General features: G+C 40.7%; 1 protein-coding gene across 5 annotated transcripts; it reads left to right on the top strand.

Annotated features, from left to right (window-relative positions):
* The first annotated feature begins 1,237 nt into the window (after nucleotides 1-1,237).
* On the top strand, nucleotides 1,238-16,913 carry Hccs (holocytochrome c synthase). Of its 5 annotated transcripts, none has more exons than XM_026395178.2 (7): nucleotides 1,238-1,325; nucleotides 1,883-2,036; nucleotides 4,496-4,647; nucleotides 8,296-8,444; nucleotides 9,556-9,675; nucleotides 12,755-12,841; nucleotides 13,390-16,913. In XM_026395178.2, the coding sequence occupies exons 2-7, from the start codon at nucleotides 1,925-1,927 to the stop codon at nucleotides 13,586-13,588; spliced, it is 819 nt and encodes a 272-aa protein (XP_026250963.1). In that variant the 5' UTR covers nucleotides 1,238-1,325; nucleotides 1,883-1,924; the 3' UTR covers nucleotides 13,589-16,913. The 5 variants fall into 5 exon arrangements, with proteins under 5 accessions (XP_026250963.1, XP_026250967.1, XP_026250965.1 ...); XM_026395182.2 differs by having other exon boundaries at nucleotides 1,247-1,298; XM_026395180.2 differs by having other exon boundaries at nucleotides 1,268-1,353.
* The last annotated feature ends 3,465 nt before the right edge of the window (nucleotides 16,914-20,378 follow it).

The raw sequence follows: 20,378 nt of genomic DNA, 5'->3' as shown, positions 1-20,378 counted from the left end.
GTCTTAAGCCTTAGGTTTTATGTCCAGCAGATGCATACTCACTCAGACTGCAGTGACCAGGTCAGGAACCAAAGCAGGGATGACTGGTTGAGAAGAGGGTCATAGGAGAAGTTGCAGCTCTCACCAAGGTCCACATGAGGCAGTAGAGTTTGAGAGCGGTGAGAATCACACAGAGGATCAGGAACAATGACAAGTGATGGGATGTCAGTCCAGATCCTCATCAGGCTCTCCAGCATTCTTGTTTTGGCCGCTGAATCCCTGTTCATTAGCTCTATTATTTATACTAAATTTTGGGGCTTTTGACCCCCGTTTCAATCCTTATCAGCTACCACTGGGTTTCTCAGTGACATCATTTACCCTGGGGTCAGAAACATCTGGTCTGGTGGTCTGCACCTTGATCTTCTTGTCTTTCCCTCTTATCAGGCGAGGACAGCCTGCCAGGGGCTTCACTGTTTATCAGGGTGAGGGGAAGTAACTCTCCATACTGGAGAGCTCTGTGGGTGTGCCTGGTGAGACTGCAGGTTTCAAACTGGAGTTTTTAAAATGGGGTTGCTTAGGCTCAGGCCTAAGGCATCCTCACAGAGGCAGAACCCTGTCTTGTTCACTTGTCCTCTCCAGAATTATCCACAGTTCTGGATACCAAATGATAGTATTTTTTTCCCAGTACTGGGGATTGAACCAAGGTGAGCCCTGCCACCGAGCCACACCCCCAGACCTGTTTTGTTTTTTTATTTTCAGACAGCATCTGGCCAGATTGCCCAGGCTGGCCTTGAACTTGTGATCCTCATGCCTCAGCTTCTGGACTCACCGGGATTACAGGCATGTGTCCTTGTGACCGGCCCTACTGATGCTTCTTGAAACATTACTATGATTTGATCACTCTAAATTGTCTACATGTATAGAACTATAGTACTGTACCCCATAAACGAGTACAACTATATGTCAATTAAGATTTTAAAATTTTAAAACTTGACAGGATTAAAGAAAACGGATAAAATTTAAAACTCCTCCCAAACACTCCCTCAGCCGCTCAAATTACGTGGAGCCGAATTCTCTCTACGGGAACCTCTAGACGATAAAAGCCCCTGCCACCTCTGTGAAGTTGAAAAAGGCACCCAGCAGGGACGGCCTCGCGATTATAGGTCAAAGCTCCGAGGAGGCGGGACCCTCTCTGTGATTGACAGAAGCCCTTTCTTAGCCGGCAGTTTACGCCCGCGCACCCGGAAGTCCCGCCTTCAGAAAAGGAAGGAGCGGCGCCTGAGAGCGCCGGCCGTGACCGGGGCGACAGCGGTGACCCAGTGAGAGGAAGGCGGGGACGGTAGCAGGTCGTGGTCCTCTGGGTTTGGGTTGGAGGTTAGAGGCAGGGGCAGCAGCTGGGGGAGAAATCAGGTGCGGAAGGTCGTGCTGGCCACGGCCGGTGGGGCCTAGGGACCATGCCCTGGAGCAGGTGGGACTGTGGGGATGGTACGGGAAGAGTGGCAGCACCCTGACTCCTCTGTCCCCTTTTCCCTTTCTTCCTCGAATTTCCTTATCTGTGCTCTTCGCTAAGGCCAGGGGGACTGGGGATCAATTCTGATTTCAATGTGCCTACCCTCCCCCAGGAAGACCCCCGGGCTGCACACCACCTCTGTGAGGTGGTTTGGCCTGCCCACCACGTGTATGATGTGGTTTCTCAGAGACCACTTCACCTCAATCGCTTAATCCCCACTCGCTTAGAAACGTGCCCCCGGAGGGCAGGTTTCATACTGTTTCTCAAAGGCGGCAATATATTAAAGCCTAGTGTGTTCCCATGATGGGACAAAAAGCATTGACTAGATTAAGAGGAACAAGGGAATAGCTGCATTCTATGCATCAGCATTGATATGTCTCTTTGCTTTGACAGCTGGAAATTTAAAATTGTTTGGAGTCAACACTGATTCCAACCATGGGTTTGTCAGCCTCTACCCCTGCTGTTCCAGTTCAGACCTCAAATGCTTCAGATCATCAGACAGCATCACCGCCTTCAGGATGCCCAATGCATGAAGGGAAAATGAAAGGTAATTGACCCTTTGTGTAGAAAAGTAAAACAAGATATTTCTGAAAACGTTCTAAAGGAAGAGGTGGTGTAGTTTGCTAGGGAGGCTTGTAGGCCTGGGAGTGAGGCACCCTGGAGCTGCTTACAAATTTTGTGATTATAGATAGGTTACTTCTCTAAGTCTATTATCTGTAACATGAGACTATAATATTATCTCAGAGGGTTATCATGATGATTAATTAATAGGAGAGCATAGTGATTGCTCCATAAATCATTCCCTGACTCCCCAAAGTTTTCCTGTGCTTCCATCAGTGCTTCTCAGGAGACATTTGCCCATGCTGGGAGACATTTTTATCACAACTGAGAGTACAGAGTACTCCTGGCATTGAGTGGGTGGAGATCAGGAACACTGTTAAACATCCTGTAATGCACAGGATGCCCCCCACAACAAACAATCATCCAGCCCAGATATCAAGAATACAAAGGTTGCATGGAAAACCTTGGACCACATCTATCTGTCTTTTTGTTTTTGTTTAAGTTGTTGATAAACCTTTATTTTATTTATTTATTTATATGTGGTGCTGAGAATCCAACCCAGTGCCTTACACATGCCAGGCAAGTGTGCTGCCACTGAGCCACAGCCCCAGCCCATCTCTGTCTTAATAAATAAACTTTACTCCCATATATGCTACAATATCCTGTAAAATAAGCCATCTCCAAATGGACTTGTGGTCTATTCTTTCAGGGCAAAGCTGAAAATAAAAAGATTTCTTTGACTTTTAGTCAGTGTATGTTGGCTTTTAATTTTTCATATTAAAGTTTGGTTTGAATTAGTAAGTCATGATGAGAGAGGCAATGTGGCATGTTTACTGAATGCTAATTCTTGCAGAGGTAGTCGTTTATTTTCTGGGTGAGCCAGCCCACTTTTACAGGTCACTGCCCATTCTGTGCCAAGCACTTTTTTTTTTATTTCTTCCTGCACTGAGAGTAGTAGTGAATAAGAGGTGAAGATCCTTTGTCTGATGAAGATCCTGTATCTCATATTCATAATCCTGTGTGATGGGTTTTCTGTTTTACAGCCAAGGAGACTAAGGCTCAGAATAAATAACCAATGCACTCCAAGTCACACAGGATATAAGTGACAAAGCTGTTGAAAACTCTGTGACCTTGGACAAGGACAGATCCAGTGCTCTTGTAGTATTGCTTCTTCCACGAATTGAGACAGATCAGATGAAGCAGCTGTGCTTCTGCTCTGAGTGTCCATCCCCAGGGAGATCAGAGTCTTCTTTCTGGTTTCATTTCATTTGTTATTTATCCTAGAGCCAGTCTGATTTATAGTAAAGAATGTATTTGTAGATCAAAAGGGCTTCTAATTATATAATGTAAATTAACATGAGTGGGAATCCGTGCCCTGGAAAGGATTGATGCTTTGAATGGTAGAGAGGGAAGATATAACAAGTTTGCTTTCACCTCTAAATTAGGCAACTGATGGGTATTAGGAAATGAGGGCCTGGGAGGAGAGGCCCAAGGAAGGAAGTGAAAGGAAACTCATCTTTTCTCTGTGTATCACCAGCATTTAGTGTATTCCATTCTTCCTGCTGCTGCCTGAGTCAAGGATTCTATTACATAACAGCTGTTGTCCCAGGCTGCAGTTCTCCAGGAGCCTGCCTGCTGTGAACTCTTAGACCAACTTCTCAGTCCCCACACCTGACTGAATCAGGATCCAGATACATTGTTTGCCCTTCCTAGTGCTTAGTCATTAGGCTCACACCTTCCCCTTAAGAAGCACCTGGGTCCTAGATGGGTTGTGGGTTGTTTTCTTTAATGTCTCCCTTTTCTTGCTGTCTGCTGACAAGGAACAGCACCTTGGCTACCTAGTAGTTATCTGTGCCTTGTTTTAGTCTTGAAATAAAATACAATCAGAGTGGCATGGAGATTTTTCTTCAGCAGCCTTTGTGAAATCTCTGCTTATTTTCTTCTGCTCCAGTACTTGCAAGAGTACATCAGTAACAGATGATTGGACTGCAGTGGCATCCTGGCTGGGGCTGGGCTTATCTGGAACTAATGGCTGGAAGTTAAGGAGACTCGGTGAAATGTGGCCCAGCCCCTACTTAGGTTCCTTTTACAGCTCCCAGGTGCTGTTCCAAGCAGGAACTTTCTAACCTATTGCAAACACTATGGCATGAGCAATACATACTATTACATCTGCTGAGATATTTTCATTTATTTTTTTTATGGGAGCATAATTTAGTCATAGAATGGGGATTTTTTTTCAGAAGTACAGTAAATTTATAGAACCTTCTCCTCATCTACAGATTTTAGAACATTAGATAGCTTACTTAGTTCGTGGCAGCTTTAAACAAAAGAAACACTTTTTCCTATGGTTGTCAGAACTTCAACTTCTTAAGGCCCCACTTGAGAGACCCAGATGTTATGCTTTTCTTTTGCTGTGTTGACAGTTTTTATACTTGATTATTTCAGGCTGTCCAATGAATGCAGAACCCTCTGGTCCAACTTGTGAGAGCAAAGCATACTCTGTGCCTGCCCACCAAGATCGTGCATATGAGTATGTGGAGTGTCCTGTTACAGGCGTTGCTGCTAAGAATAAGGAGAACCTGGATCCTTCAAATCTGGTAATATATACTGTTTCCTTCTTCCTGGAATATTTTATGCAGAAATGCTTTTACAGACTCCTAAGACAATCTGTAGACTGCTAGGATAGATTCTTCTGACATTTGAAAACTAAAGTTTGGTTTGCATCTACAGTGAAAAGTCTAGAATGGGATACTAAATATAGTTTCAGAGAGCCAGTGATTACAAAGACCCAGGGTAGCTTTACTAGGAATAAGCCATACCAAATGAGTATTTTCTCATGTGAAAGAGTTATTAGATGGTAGCAAGAACTTCCTTAAAGAACATAGCTGGAGGTAGTAAGGTGTTTAGGTTGACCAGAACCTTGTAGGCATCTTACAAGATTGGGGTGCTTCTGCAGGCACTATTAGGAGCCAGCCACATGTTAATTGCTAGGATAGTACAGTGTCATCTGACTGCCAGCAAATTTAATGCCATCAAGAAATGAGGATGAGGATATTCATAATTTCCATAAAGCTCTATTATCTGTTTTGTTCTAAGCCCTGGGAGTGAGCAGTGTGCACAAGATAGGCTATGTTGTTGCCCTCGTGGACTTTATTTTCTGTTATTATTATGTAACCTACATTATTATTATAGTCTGCTATTATATAATTGTAACAGGGGTTCACTTGATGTTTTGACTATTTCCCTTGTGACTCTGAAACTTACATGTTTTCTTTCTTTTACCAACCTTCTTCTCCCTGATCTTCTTTTCCCTAACTTTCTCCTTCCTGATTTTCTCCTCCCTGATCTTCTTTTCCCTAACCTTCTCCTCCCTGATCTTCTCCTTATACATCTCTCCTCCCTAGTCTCATTTTCTCTAAATTACCTTTTTAAAAACCCCGTTACCCATGATGGGCAGAATGACAGCCTTTGGAACAGGAGTCCCCTGTGTTTCTCCTTTGCTAGAAAAGCAATAAACCTTCTTTTTCCTTTTTCTCAAAAAGGGATGAGGTACCTGTGGCTTCTTTATGTTTTATGATAGCCATACAACATAAGGGATTGTAGTCTCATTTGGAATCACATTTTAGTGGAGAGACAGACAAACTTGGGCTTATACTTTAGAGAGCCACAGGATGGCTGTCTAAATTTAAAATGTTTAGAAATTTTAGTGAACCAGGAACATTTGAAGGAACTAGAAATAGTCCTCAAAAAGAGAGATACAATAGCAGTGTCCACATCAGGAACTGAGAAACTGTGGTCCATGAGCTGTACCTGGCCCTCCACCTGCTTTTGAAAATAAAGGTTTGTTGGCATACAGCCATACTCATTCATTTATGTATTGTCTGTCACTGCTTTTACACAGAAGAGAAAGCAGCAGCAGAGTTGAGTAGTGTGATGTGGCACACAAAACCAAAAATATTGGCTATCTGGCTCTTGACAGAAATAGTTTATTTGAAGGCCTATGTGGAAGACAATCTTAGTGGTGTGCCTAAGGATCAATGGGTTGTGTCAACTATAACATCTACTATAAGAGGCCACGTAGAAAGCAACTTGGTAGCAATGGAACCAACCTACACACAGAATGGACTTGTAGATGAAGCAGTAAGTGGCCTGTCTGCTGGAAACATTTATTTAATAGATTGAGTACCTCCAGTGTGCTGAGGACTCTCCTAGGTTAGTTACAAAGATGCATAGGACACAGCTTGTGCTCTCAACTTATTCACATTATAGTAAATTCCAGATGAGAAAAAGAGGCAATTACAGCTCAGTATACTCATTTGGAGAAAAGCCCAGGGTTACTTGGGAGGGATTAGTATCCTAGACTTCAGGTTCAAGAACAGGGAAGGGGTTGTGGTCAAACCTCAGTAAGGACCCTGCCAAACTATAAGGAAATGGCTGTGTTGAAGAAGTTGGATGAGATAAGGGTTTCTTACCCTTGGTACTGTTGACACTTGGGGCTTAGTGATTCCTTCCTGTGGGAGTTACCCTGTGCACTGTAGGATGTGTAGCATTATTCTTGGCTTCTACCCACTAGATGCCAGGAGAACTCTCTCCACTTAGTTGTGACTATCAAAAATATCTCTAGACATTGCAAAGAGTACCCCAGTAGACCACTGGTCCAGATCATCTCTAATAGCCTAGTGGTTCAGAACATGACCCTTTTAGAATCTTAGATATCTATACTCTTGTCCCAAGGGATCATTATATGTATCGAGGATACTAATAACAGCTAGATTTTCTTGTGGTCATTTTTGAGGCATTCAAGCAAAGTACCATACACTTTTTCTTTTATCCTCATAATAGCCTCATGTGGTCAGTGTTTCTTGTCCTTGTTTTAGAACTGAAGATACTGGGAGTGAGAGTGAGCTGCTTGCCCCATGCCATTCAGCTAAGAAGTGGCAAAGCCAAACTGAAGCCCATCTGCCTCAGACTTATGTCCTTAAAAATGCTAGTGGTGACAGTACAGGCAGTCATTGCAGAGCTTACCATACAAAGCTCTCCTTCTATTGTAATTCAAAGTAGGGGCCATGTTATGGCTGAGAGTTTTATTTTTTTCCATATTTTTTAAACTGGTGCACTACTAATTACACATAATGGCAGGATTCATTGTTACATATTTATAGATGCACATAATATAATCATATACTTTGGCCAGTATCATTCAATTATTCATGTGTATCTGTTAGAGAAAATCCTTCACACTTCTAATACAAAAAGAAGTTCTAACCAGTTTTCAACTTGGGGTGCTTGCCAGGGGACAGTTGACTTATGTCTGGAGACAGTTTTCATCATCACAACTGGGCAGGAGTGTTACAACTGGGTAGAAGCTGAGGATAATGCTAAATAACCTACAGTACTCAGTGTTACAGAACCCCTTAACCAAAAATCAGCCCCTAAAGTCAACAGTGCTGAAGGTGCAAGACCCTGACCTAAGTTAGCTGTTAATTAACATAATAGTACTGACTGATGACCCCTGAATGGGAGAAGGGATTGTGCCACACCTTCCGTCTGGCATTATTGCAATGCAAATATTCATTTATATTGTGTTCAGCCCAAAGTCTGAAAGTATAAGCAGAATTGTGCATGTATGAATGTTTAAAAAGAAAGTTGCATTATGTATATAGTCTGTGAGATTTTCTTCAAAAGTTCAAAAGAGTTAATAGTCATTTTTGAATAACCTGTCAAAAAAGTTTTTTGTTTTTTTTTAACCAGGGGCTGAAACTATGGGCACTTAAACACTGAGCCACATTCCTAGCCCCTTTCTTTTTTTAATTTTTGAGACAAGGCTTCTCTAAGTTGCTGACGCTGACTTTGAACTTGTGTTCCTCCTGGCTCAGCCTCTTGAGCTGCTGAGATTATAATAAGAATTTTAGAAATGCTTGCAGTTTATATTAGTTTTTACTTCTGTGTCCTTGGTGACATCGCTTCTAAATTTGTTCAAAAGAGAAAAAGAGCAAAATTTAACCACAGTATCTATTTACCATTTATGAGAATTTAATCATGGAGGAAATAAGCTTCAGTATTCTGAAGTTTCAGAACAATCCAAATGTCTAAGAGGCTTGAAGTTTTGATGTCAGTGGGTTAGTGGGGAATCTGTGCTTTGTGTGTGATCCATTGCTTTCCAGTAGGTACTTAATTATATTCATATATTCTACTTTATGTCATATTTCTAGCATTTATTAAGCAAATCTACTTACTTTATTTAGATGCCACCACCTAATCAAACACCAGCTCCAGATCAGCCCTTTGCATTGTCTACCGTCAGAGAGGAGTCATCCATTCCACGAGCAGATTCAGAGAAAAAGTGGGTTTATCCTTCCGAACAGATGTTCTGGAATGCAATGTTAAGGAAAGGGTAAGTGAATGAGCATATTGTTTAAAATATAAATTTGGTTGTTAAATTCATCTAAGAATTGAATGTTAGTTTTTTTACCTCAAAAAATACAGCAGGTTTTTAATGAGTTAATTAGCTTATAATCAACAGAATTTTTAGACTTGTCAGAATATAAGTTCAAGGCAAATTTTGAGGTCAGCTTCTCCAGAGAAACAGAATCAACAGGATTGGGAGAGCAGGGCAAGATTTATTTTCAGGAATTGACTAACATGATTATGGAAGCTGACAAATCCCAAGATCTACAGCTGACAAACTAGCTACCGAATAGAGCCAATGGTATAGTGCTAGTCCGAGTCTGAAGGCTTGAAACCCAGGAAGAGCTGACATTTTAGTGTGAGTCTGAAAAACAGGAAAATATAGTGCTAGTCCAAGTATGAAGGCTTGAAACCCAGGAAGAGCTGACATTTTAGTGTGAGTCTGAAAAACAGGAAAAGACTATGTTTCAGTTCAAGCTTCTGCTTATGGGAAGATCAGCCCTTTTCTTACATTTAGGCCTGAAACTGATTGGATATGGCCCACCCATGTGGAGCACGACAGTCTCCTTTACTCATTCTGCTGATTGAAATGTTGATCTCATTCAGATACCCCGTACTGACATGCTCAGAATAATGTTTGGCCACACTGCTCCATGACCCCATCAAATCGCACATAAAATTGACCATCATAGCCAGTAATATCTTTTTTCTTTTAAAGGAAAGAAATGCTAATGTAGAGAATACTTTTTAAAAGTTGGAGCTTCATTAATCATTGTTACTAACTGAAGAAACCATCTTTAAAAGAACCATCTTTAAAAATAGATGTTTCCATAAGTCTGGCTTTTGAAACTCAGTGAAATGAGAGTAACTTCATTATTAATCTTCAATTTTAATGTTTGTGTGGTAGCTTTTGATTTATGGCATTATTCCATGATCATAAGTAAATCTTTAAAATGAGTCTTAGATTTCATTGAATTCATAGAAAATGAGCATTCTTAGTTTTTTTGTAATTTTGTAAATCACTTTATGAATATTTGGATTAACTTTTTGTCATTATCAGTAAAGTTTGTCACATTTTACCAAATGTGCTTTCATAGGTGGAGGTGGAAGGATGAGGATATTAGTCAGAAAGATATGTATAATATCATTAAAATTCACAATCAGAACAATGAACAGGCCTGGAAGGAGATTTTGAAGTGGGAAGCTCTTCATGCTGCGTAAGTATGATTGAGATCTTAAAAAGTATTTCCAGTGTCGTTTATATTTTGTATCAACTTCTATAGTTTTAGCATTAAAATAATTTGATACTTAAATAAAATACTTATAAAACTGTCCTGTGACATTTTGTGGGACAGATTACCCCTCCATATTCATGTGAAAAACAGCAACCATTTTATTAGGCTTGTGGACTTGGTGGGTCCAGAATGCAGAAAAGACAAAGATAGCTCCTCTCTACTCCCTGATGTCTGGGGCCTCAACTCCCAAGTCAGGGATGGTTGCGTATCCATGGACTGGAGACCTCTGAAGGTGTCACCATTTACTTGTCCAGCAGGTGGTGCTGGCCATCTTTCAGACCAACCTGCTTATGGCTTCTAAATGTGACTGTTTTGGCTTCCTCACATCATGGTTGCCAGGATCCAGGAGCTAGGATTCCAAAAAGCACCAAGCAAAGCTGTGTCTTCTTTTCTGACCTAGCCTCAGAAGTCCCATAGTGATACAAGCCTGCCCAAGTTCAAGGGGAGGGAACAGAGACCCCCACCTCTCAGTGAGAGGAGTTCCACAGTCCATTGAAAGCAGAACACATAAGAAGAGAGGTACTAAAATGCTCTGTGTCCTAAGCCAGATGGAAAGATGCTTTTGTTTCCTCAGCACCATCTATTGAATCCCCATTAGGAATAACTCTAAGAGATGTCTTATTATGGGGCCCCTTTTCTCAGGGAGATTTGGTAAATGTATATGCTTTGGTGATAGGACCTGTGTCTGTAGAGACCAGAGGTTCTCAGCACCTTCTGGAAAGTTTGTTACAACGCTGCATGCTAGGCCCCACCTCAGCCCAAGAAACAGATCATTTCATAATCTGTGGTTTGCATTTCAGATTCCTCACAAAATGTCATTAATTTGTTTCTTAGCTAAAATTTACTTATTGATTTATTTTATGGGTTTTTTAATTCAGTTTGGTTTTTTTTAATCCAGAGAAAATATATTTTTAAATTAATTTATTTATTTGTTCCAATTTGTTATACATGACAGAAGAATGCATTTCAGTTAATAGTACACAAATGGAACAGAATTTTTCATTTTTCTGGTTGTACACAAAGTAGAGTCACACCATTCATGTCTTCATACATGTACCTAGGGTAATGGTATCCATCTCATTCCATTGTCTTTCCTACCTTCATGCCCCCTCCCCTCCACCCTATCCAAAGTTTGTTTTTAATATTTTCCCTCTGCAGTTCATTAGTAACACTTCCTGGGTGTCACTGGCCAAGCGCAAGGCCTGTGATGAGTGCATGTGAGGGGGAAACAGTGCAGCAACCACGTTGCCTGTCAGTAATCCATAGCCTGAAGGAGTCACACTCCCAGCTTGCTAATGAGGGAAGCCACAAGTGTCTGCAGTGACCTTGGTTGAAAGTGTGCTATAATTAAAACTGCCTGCTCTTTACTTATAGTGATTACATGGGGCAGAGGCAAGAGAGCAGAGGGAATTTTAGTTCATCAGCTTCAGCTCCCTCTCCAGTTGTTTTAGAGAGTTTTGGCAAAATTAGGTAAGCCTTTAAAAACCCATGTCAAGGTCTCCAGGAGAGTTTTCCTGGATCAAGTTTGTGACCCTCTTAGGCAGAGAAACTAAGGAGTAGGTCCTGAAAGGAAAACTCAGTAACTTATGGTCCTCAAATAAGGCTTCTTATGCTTTGAATGCTTTTTTCCTTTGCACTTAGAGAGACACATCAAGATGGAAGCCTGTCTCGTCAGGGAAAGCAGCTAACTAACAAGTTAGGGGGCCTCATGTCTTGACTGCCTTCCCTGATTCACTGGTGAAGCAGCTGTGTATCTATTGTACAGGTGGACCATGCCTTCTGTAAAGGGCAGGTCTGTGAGTACTGCTGCACCCCAGTGCCAACAGAAGGCTGAATCCTCAACCAGGGTTTGTGGGCAGAGTAAGCAGATTCTATAGCTAGAACCTTGTCACCCCTCAGTTTATGTGTAGTTATTTATTTAAGGAGTGGTTCCAACACCAATTACTACTATTTCCTAGGGATTTGTTCATCATTTTCTTTCTCCATAATGGCTGTTATCCCACAGTGTCCACAGAGGATTGGTTCCAGCACTCCCTAGTGATACCTAAACCATTGGATGCTCCAATCTCTTATATAAAATGGTGTAGTTTTTGCATATAACCTATGTACACTCACATGGATTCTTTAAATCATCTCTAGATGACTTACAATAGCTAATGCAGTGTGAATGATATGTAAATAGTTGTTATATTGTATTGCTGAGGGAATCATCTTAAGAAAAATGTCTACACATTCAATACAGATGCAGTTATTTTTTCAAATATTTTTAATCTGCACTTAGTTGAATCTGCAGGTGTGGAGCCCATGGATACAGAGAGCCAACTATATATAGAATTTTCTTATGTTTGTCTGAAACAAACCCAGCTACCCTATGCAAAAGAGAAGCAAGATACACAATACTTAATCCTTTTTTTTTCTGAGGATATGCCTAACTCCCTGCCCCAAATGGAAGGGCCCTGGCAATGCCCTTTCCATCTGTTTCTTAGCTAAAATTCACTTATTGATTTATTTTATGGGTTTCTTATTCAATTTTTTTGTATTCAGGGAAAATATATATTTTTAATTAATTTATTTATTTGTTCCAATTTGTTATACATGACAGCAGAATGCATTTCAGTTAATAATACACAAATGGAACAGAATTTTTCATTTCTCTGGTTGTATACAAAGTAGAGTCACACCATTCACATCTTCATACATGTACCTAGGGTAATGATGTCCATCTCATTCCATTGTCTTTCCTGTCCCCATTCCCCCTCAGTACAAACAAATGTCCCAGTCTGGAGGGAGGAGGGGAAAGTAAAAGGCACCCAATCCAGAAGGAAAGAGGAATATTTTCAATAAATAGGGACATTTTATTTGAATTGCTTTAGATGCTGCTATATCAATGCAATATTATGTGAAATGCATACAGGAATATGTATATTATTGAAAAACTGGAACATATCCTTGTCAAAGGAAAGAAAGTATTTTAATAGGTTTTTCTCTTGGCATTTTCCAGGGAGTGCCCTTGTGGTCCATCTTTGATCCGATTTGGAGGGAAAGCAAAACAATATTCACCAAGAGCAAGAATTCGTTCCTGGATGGGGTGAGTGTCAGTGCCAAAATGTTATTTTGTATACCTCAGATCAGGGTCAACTTTTTCTTGGCACCAAAGAATCTAAGAACTGTAGTGCCATCTTCTAAAACTCATTTAGTATTCAGCTATAGATTTCCTTCTCTCCTTGAGGTTTGCTCCTTGATGGGCAGATGTGTTAAGGTGTAGTGGCTAGCTTACTATTTAATTATCTGAGGATCCAATTGATTTCTCTTCTGTATTCTTGCATCCATCTTTTACTCCTCCTATAATCTTTGGGTACATCTGCTTAGTGTTCCTAACTTCTCTCCTAGTAAATAGTTAAATGGCCCAGGTTTCTTTCCTGTGGATCTTTTTCCTTTGTAAGAGAATGAGCAGTCATGTGACCTGGACTCATCAGTCATTCAGTGCCATGTTCCCTTAGTCTCTGAGCCTCACCCTCCCAGTCAGGTGTTTGCTTTTGAGAGCAGGCAAGTGCTGCTTCTCAGCCACTCTCACCGCTAAACCAGCACCAAATGCCCAGCCAGTGATTTATACCCACTATCATGCTTTCATTCCAGGTATGAGCTGCCTTTTGACAGGCACGATTGGATCATCAACCGCTGTGGCACAGAAGTTAGATATGTGATAGATTATTACGATGGTGGTGAAGTCAACAAGGACTACCAGTTCACCATCTTGGACGTCCGTCCTGCCTTGGATTCACTTTCAGCAGTATGGGACAGAATGAAAGTTGCTTGGTGGCGCTGGACATCATAACCATTGTTTTGTTTGTGATGCAAAGTATAAACTATTTTTTTTTCTGAGAGATACATTAAACTATTTTCCCCAAACTGAACTGCACTCATGATGTAATAGGAACTTCAAGTGGGTCATACACTTCATCCGCCACTTAGCAAAGGGCCCCTGCTCCATTCAGTTTTGAGCTGCATTTTGCCTTGTGGTTTATAGCAAATAGTTCTAAGTTTTCTTCCCGTTTGGTTTAAGTGGGAAGCAGTACCTCAGTTTGTCCGTTAGCTGCAATATTGCCTATGTATTTCATCTAGAAAAGTCTGAAAAACCTCTGAAAAAGTTTTTTAGAAAGTGAGGAAAGCTGCTTTTTTCTTACCATTTTCTCAGGAATATTTGAGAGGTAAAACCTGAAAGCCAGTGTACTGCTCATGAGCTTTTACCTGGTCATATCTTTTAACTAAAATCATTTATTATAAATAAGCAATATCTTTTTAAAAAGAGACTATTATTTCTGAAGTCCCTACAATTTAGTAGAGACCCTGAACAAAATGCAAAGCCATACCCTTGCACTCCAGCAAGACTAAGGCAAGGCGTGTCTTGGCTCTCAATTCTTATTTATATGCATTTTTCAGACTGGGCCTTGTTAAAGAAGTTTCAACTCACCATGAGGTGCTGATGCATATGCTTTGCAACATATATTTCAATTTTTAAAATATTTTCCTGTTGTTCTGATATGTAACTCTGCTTCCCCATACAGGTCTCTTCATTGTCTGTGGAATTTAAAGTTATCCCAACTTTGAGAGTCCCATTCCTTCCTCCATTGGAAGCCTTCCTTCTGGTTGGCTTAAATGTCTGGCTCAAGTCACAGTGCCAGTGATTATATTTAGCTGAGTATTAACATTCACAAGAAGAGTATTTTTCTCAGATGTAGTTATGTTTGCATTAATTCACTGTCTCAATTTTTATGTTTTAAAGAAGCTTTAAGCTTGGTGTTGAAATTCCTTGTATCAGTAACCCCAAAACTGATTGTTCTAATTATAACAGCATGTTACAAATGACTGTTTTTTAAAGTGTTGATAATATTAAATCCTTTAATTTATCCTGAATACTGTAGTGTTAAATTAGTGGATGAAATTGGCAGTCTGTGATTTATTAATTTGGTATGGATTTCTTGGGTGTGTCAGTTTTGTGTGGAGTTTCAAAAATCCAAAAAGCTTAAGTTCTACATGTCAAGAGTATTTTGTACATTTTTAAATAAAGCTGATAGTTAACAGGTTTTGAAAATCTTTCAGAGTAACCTTATAGTTAATTTTTCTTCAGACATGCAGTCTCTACAAAAGTAATGCCATAGTCTCCCTACTTGGGTCAGATATTTTCTCATCTGTTAATCACATATTTTTTAAACTATACAGGGAAATACTTATTGTTGGCTTTTTTCCTAGTCCTGAGTGCTCTTGATTGAGTATAGGATTAGGCATTACATGAAACAAATCATTGTAACTAGAAACTGAAAATTAAGCCATATGCAAAAGGTTTCAGCCCTGTTACTGGGCTTTAGTCTTTTTTGAAACAGACAATCTTGAAAGTAAACTGTCAAGCAAATTTGATGACAATGTCGACAGTTTTTTTAATATTTATTTTTTAGTTGTAGTTGGACACAATACCTTTATTTTAATGTGGTGCTGAGGATCAAACCCGGGGTCTCACATGTGCTAGGCGAGTGCTCTACTGCTGAGCCACAACTCCGACCCAAGATCAACAGTTTAATATACCCTTTTACCACTTCAAGAAAAGACTGTATAGCCTACTGGGTACTCAGAGCTGCTGTGTGTCTGGATTATACTTGATTGTGTCTGGGAACAGGACTTATCTGCTCTGAAAGGAGTTTTCACATATAACTTGAAATTCATTTTGGATCATCTCTGGGGTTTTAAACTAAGTCTCATGAAAAAATACTATTTAGAATTAGAATACGTTACTATACATCAGGGAAAGTATTAGTAGATGGGAGTTCAAACCGGGATTGCATTTTAACATCCAATCCTATGAATTCAGTTGTTAACATTCATGAATGTGTATGTCCACACTTTGCATCTTATTGAGAGTACAATATTACAGAAGGTACATCCCCTACCTTCAGGAAATCAGTCTTTTGGAGGGCAGTCTGTAAATGAAATGATGGAATTAGTAGAATTCCAGTTGAAAGAACACATTGTAATAATGAGAGGGGGGCAAATTCACATAAGAATTTTTGAGTATATAGCTATTAATATTCCTTATTGAGTCACCAATATGGTTATTGCACCCTAGTGAAAGCAACACAATCTATTTCCTGTCTCACCTTTGCAATGACTATGGGAATTGTTCATAGGCTTGAGGCTGCTTGCGTGGTGATTAAGAATGTGTGTCTTGGCTGGGCACAGTGGCACACACCTCCCAGCAGCTTGGGAGGCTGAGGCAGGAGGATGGAGAGTTCAAAGCCAACCTCAGCAATGGTGAGGTGCTAAGCAACTCAGTAAAACCCTGTCTCTACATAAAATACAAAATAGGGCTGGGGATGTGGCTTAGTGGTTGAGTGCCTGAGTTCAATCTCCAGTCCCCCCCCACCCTCAATGTGGGTGTGGAAAACAGTTTGGAGGGGGCTGGAGATGTGGCTCAAGTGGTAGTGCGCTCACCTAGGCATGCGTGCGGCCCAGGTTCGATCCTCAGCACCACATACAAACAAAGATGTTGTGTCTGCTGATAACTGAAAAATAAATATTAAAAAATTCTCTCTCTCTAAAAAAAGAGTTTGGAGTCTTTGCTCTGTCCTTTACTTGCTGTATGATCTTAATGTCTCTGGGCCTCAGCTTTTGCTGCTGTCAAGTGAGAATAATCAAACAGCTCTACTAGAGTTGTCTTGCATGTTGTGAGATGAGGCCATCACCATGTGACCAACAAAAAGTAAAGTGAGATTGTGCATCAGGGATAGAAAACAGTGCTGATACATACTCCACAGTCTAGCATCCTCTATTCCTCTGAGAAGATTCTATTTAGGAGGCTAGAAACAGGCTCTATTCCTAATTTTTGTCAGTTTTAAGTATTAGCAGGTGTATGAATGCTTGCTGTAAGCAAGCTCATGTTATTTAAAACCACCAAAAGGGATCTTTAAAAATAAACAAGACAGTGACATTTGGTTTACTTACTATGACAGTTCCACTTGACAAAAATAAAGGGTATATTTAAGCTCTTGTGTTTCCTTATCTAAAATGTAGCACTGTGAATGTAGAAACCAAGTCTATAAATAGTAAGGGAATGGTTAGAAAGTGTTTAAAGGAGAATTACTAAAAATATTGCCATGAAGCTGGAAAGGGCTGGGAAAATACTGTACAAATCCAGAATAATAATTCTCTTCTCTCCTTTGCAGTGGTTTCTTAAATTTCCTTTAAGAAAATGGAACTGGAATTATAGATAATGCATAATGGATAAGATTCATGTAAGAATAAAGTGGCACTACTGGCCCACAGCACCCCAAAAGTAAATAGTGAATAATGTGCTGTGTTTATGTGCTTTCAGCTAAAATCTAATGTAGAGTCATTTTGATTCAGCTGGACTTTTTAAAAATACAGTTTGACATTGTTCAGACAAAGATTGCATTAGAGCATTATTTGGGATCTTGCTGTCTCTCTCCCTTTTCTGGTTTACCCAGCAATCTGTTTCTCAAACTTCTATGTAGATCAGAATGCCCTGGAAGGCTTATTAAAACACAGATGGCTAGGCCCCAGCCCAGAGTTCCTTATCCAATAGGCCCAGGGTGGCAAGGAATTTGCCTTCCTAATGAGCTCCCAGGAGATGCTGCTGCTACTGGTCCAGGGACCACAATTTGAACCTCTCTTTCCTCTGCTGAGTCTGTTCAGCTTTTACTCCACCCCCACCATCTTTTCAGTTACCACATATTCACATAGCCTTGGGTCAAAGTTCCAAGCAGGAGATGTGAATGCAAATATTCAATAGAAATACCATTTTTCTAATTTTGCTTATTCCCCATTTCTTCCCTAGAGTCTCCCTTCTCCCCTCAGTTCTGAAGGCTTCATACATTTTACCATGTTTTGTTTTAATAACAACTTTTCTTTGGAAAATTTATTGTCTCCCATGACTCTTGTAAGTGATAACAGTGGGGCAGAATGACAAAGGGGTGACAATGATGGCTCCCCCAGAGTTGCTCATAGTACCCCTATTGTACTATGTGCTGCTTCTATGTGAATTGTGGTCTTGAGAAAAAAAAAAAAAAAAACTTTGTTGGTGGCTGCTCCCTGATCAGCCCAGGTGTTCTGGGTTTTCCCAAGACTTGACCTTTGCTCACCACATTAGTTTGCCAGGGCAGCTGTAGCCAAGTGCTACAGATGTAGCTTAAGCAACAGAATTTTTTCTCTCACAGTTCTAGAGGCCAAAAGTACAAGATCAAGGTGTTATCAGGGCTGTGATTCCTTTGAAGTCTCTTGGGGAGGATCTGTTCCAAGTCTGTCTCCCAGTTTCTAATAAGTTCTTTGGCTCTTGGCAACATAATACCAGTATTCATATGGTATTCACCTGTGAGCATGTCTGTCTCTGGCACCCCAATTTTCCCTTTTATTAGGACACCAGTTATGTTAGATTAGGGTCCCCCTTCAATGCCCTCATCTTAACCCCTATTTCCAAATAAGGTCACATTCACAGGTATTGGGAGTTAGAACTTCAACAGTTTTTTAGTCAGAGAGTGTTGAGGGGGGGAAATGAACACAATTCATACTCACGTTAGCAGAATGGCTTTGAAAAAATTAATCCAGGTCCAGCTCATCCTCTGGCGTCTGAGCCCCATCACTGCTGAATTGGTCATCTCCTTTGAGTAGATCGAGGAACAGTTTTGCCCCCACCCCTAGAGGACATTTGTTTCACTCATTAACCCAAAATTGATCCCGAGTGAGGGCTTGCAGCCTGATGCACATAGAGGCCAACAATTGTTGTACCAGATATTTGCAAAAAGAAAAGTTTTTGTTGAAGGCCAACTGACAAGGAGGCCAGAGGCACCCTCAAATCTGTCTCCTCCATCAGTTCTTAGCAAGGGAATGAAAGCACTCTGTAAAAGGAAAAGAGATTGTTTGGCTGGAACTGGGTCCTGACAGAATAGTCTACACCTGCTTTACCAGCTCAGGTGGAACTTGTGGATCATCCTGCCACTTTTGACAGCACCCCTTGCTTTCTAATATAGGTCAGCATCCCCCTACCATTTTCTTGTGCCTCCAGTTCTGCTCAGGAACTGAGTTTTGTGTTCCTCAAAACTCTCAAGGTCATTTTAGGTCAGGTCCTAGAGTTTGCACCTAACTTGGGTCCTGGAAACCAGCTTGCATAGTTTGAGAAGCAGGGAAGTTGTTGTTTTATGGCTCAGTTTAAACATTACATTTGGTCTTGGAACTAGGCAAGTATCTTAATCTGTTCAGGCTGATATAACAAAACACCATAAACTGGGGACCTTAAACAGACAATTATTTCCCATAGTTCTGGAGGCTGGAAGTATAAGATCAAGGTGTGGCAGACTTTGTGACAAGGACCCTCTGCCTCAGATGGCACTTCTCCCCATGTCCTCACATGGTAGAAGGAGCCAAGGAGCTTTCTGGGGTCTCTGACACTAACCCTACTCCTCTATCCTAATCTAATGACCTCCCCAAAGTCCCCACCTCCAAATACCATCACCTTGAGGTTATAAATTCTGAGGGGACACAAACTTTCAGACCATCAGAGCAGGGAGCCACACATTTAAATTTAACACTGGAGAAATTGTAACAAGAAATGTGAATAAAAATTGGATGGCAGAGATAGAAACACAGAAGAGGAGTATGGGAGGAGAGGAATGGAGTGGGTTTTGCTTATCAGAAACATTGTCCACCCTTTGTCCTCCATTGGGATGGAGCAAGGTGTTTTTTACTTTATTTTGGAATTATATTCAGATGGGAAGGAGCTCTGTGGAGGGGTCAGGCATCTGTTCTCCCACTCTCACCTGGCCACTGGATTGTGAAACCACCTCAGGGCATGACTCTTTCACCTCCTTGCCCCCTGGGTTGCTGGCCTAGACTACAAAGGAATTCCTGTTCTGAAATTGCTTACTTCTTATCCAGCAAGGAATGTGACCAGGGCTGGCTGCATTGTTTGCAGGGTCCAGTCAAAAAGGCCATGGGTAAGAGGGGGTTGGGCTTGTTGAAAAACTTAAAATTTCAACAAGGCATTACCAGAACATTCAAATAAGCAACTGCAAAGGTCACTTGCCAGAAAGCCAGCCCTAACGTGTTTTCTTCACTTCCCAAAGCTCTTTCTCCTGTAGAGATGTTTCTTGCAGAATGCAGGAAGCATTTGGTGCTGTCGTGGGTATTTCTCTGACTTTTCACCTTAGGACAGATGGATGGATGGGTGATTGGTCTCAACTATTAATTCATTTGTTCAACAATATATGGATTCCTATCAGGTAATGGTTCTGGGACACTTGCTGGATTCATGGGACTTGGAAGCATCTGCTGCCATTCTCACAGTAGGATTCCAAGAGTGACAGTTTTTTCTTAGCTGAGACATAGTTAAAGGCAGATCTAGAGGGTCATATCTGTTTTTCTAGCCTTGGGCTCCAGCACTGGGCATAGTGGGTAGTAGGCCCATGGTAAATATTGATTGACTATTAGATCAACCAATCAGTTAATCAAATGAAGTCATTACATGGCTGTTATAGCTGTTGGAAGCAAAAGAAAATCTGAAGGCAATGCTAGATTGTAATTTATGCAAGACAATAAAATATGTAAATGGAATATAATTTTTA

Source organism: Urocitellus parryii, chromosome X (assembly GCF_045843805.1).
Source record: "Urocitellus parryii isolate mUroPar1 chromosome X, mUroPar1.hap1, whole genome shotgun sequence".
Taxonomy (NCBI): domain Eukaryota; kingdom Metazoa; phylum Chordata; class Mammalia; order Rodentia; family Sciuridae; genus Urocitellus; species Urocitellus parryii.
Note: the sequence above shows the minus strand (reverse complement) of the source record. Positions and strands in the feature narration are given on the sequence as shown.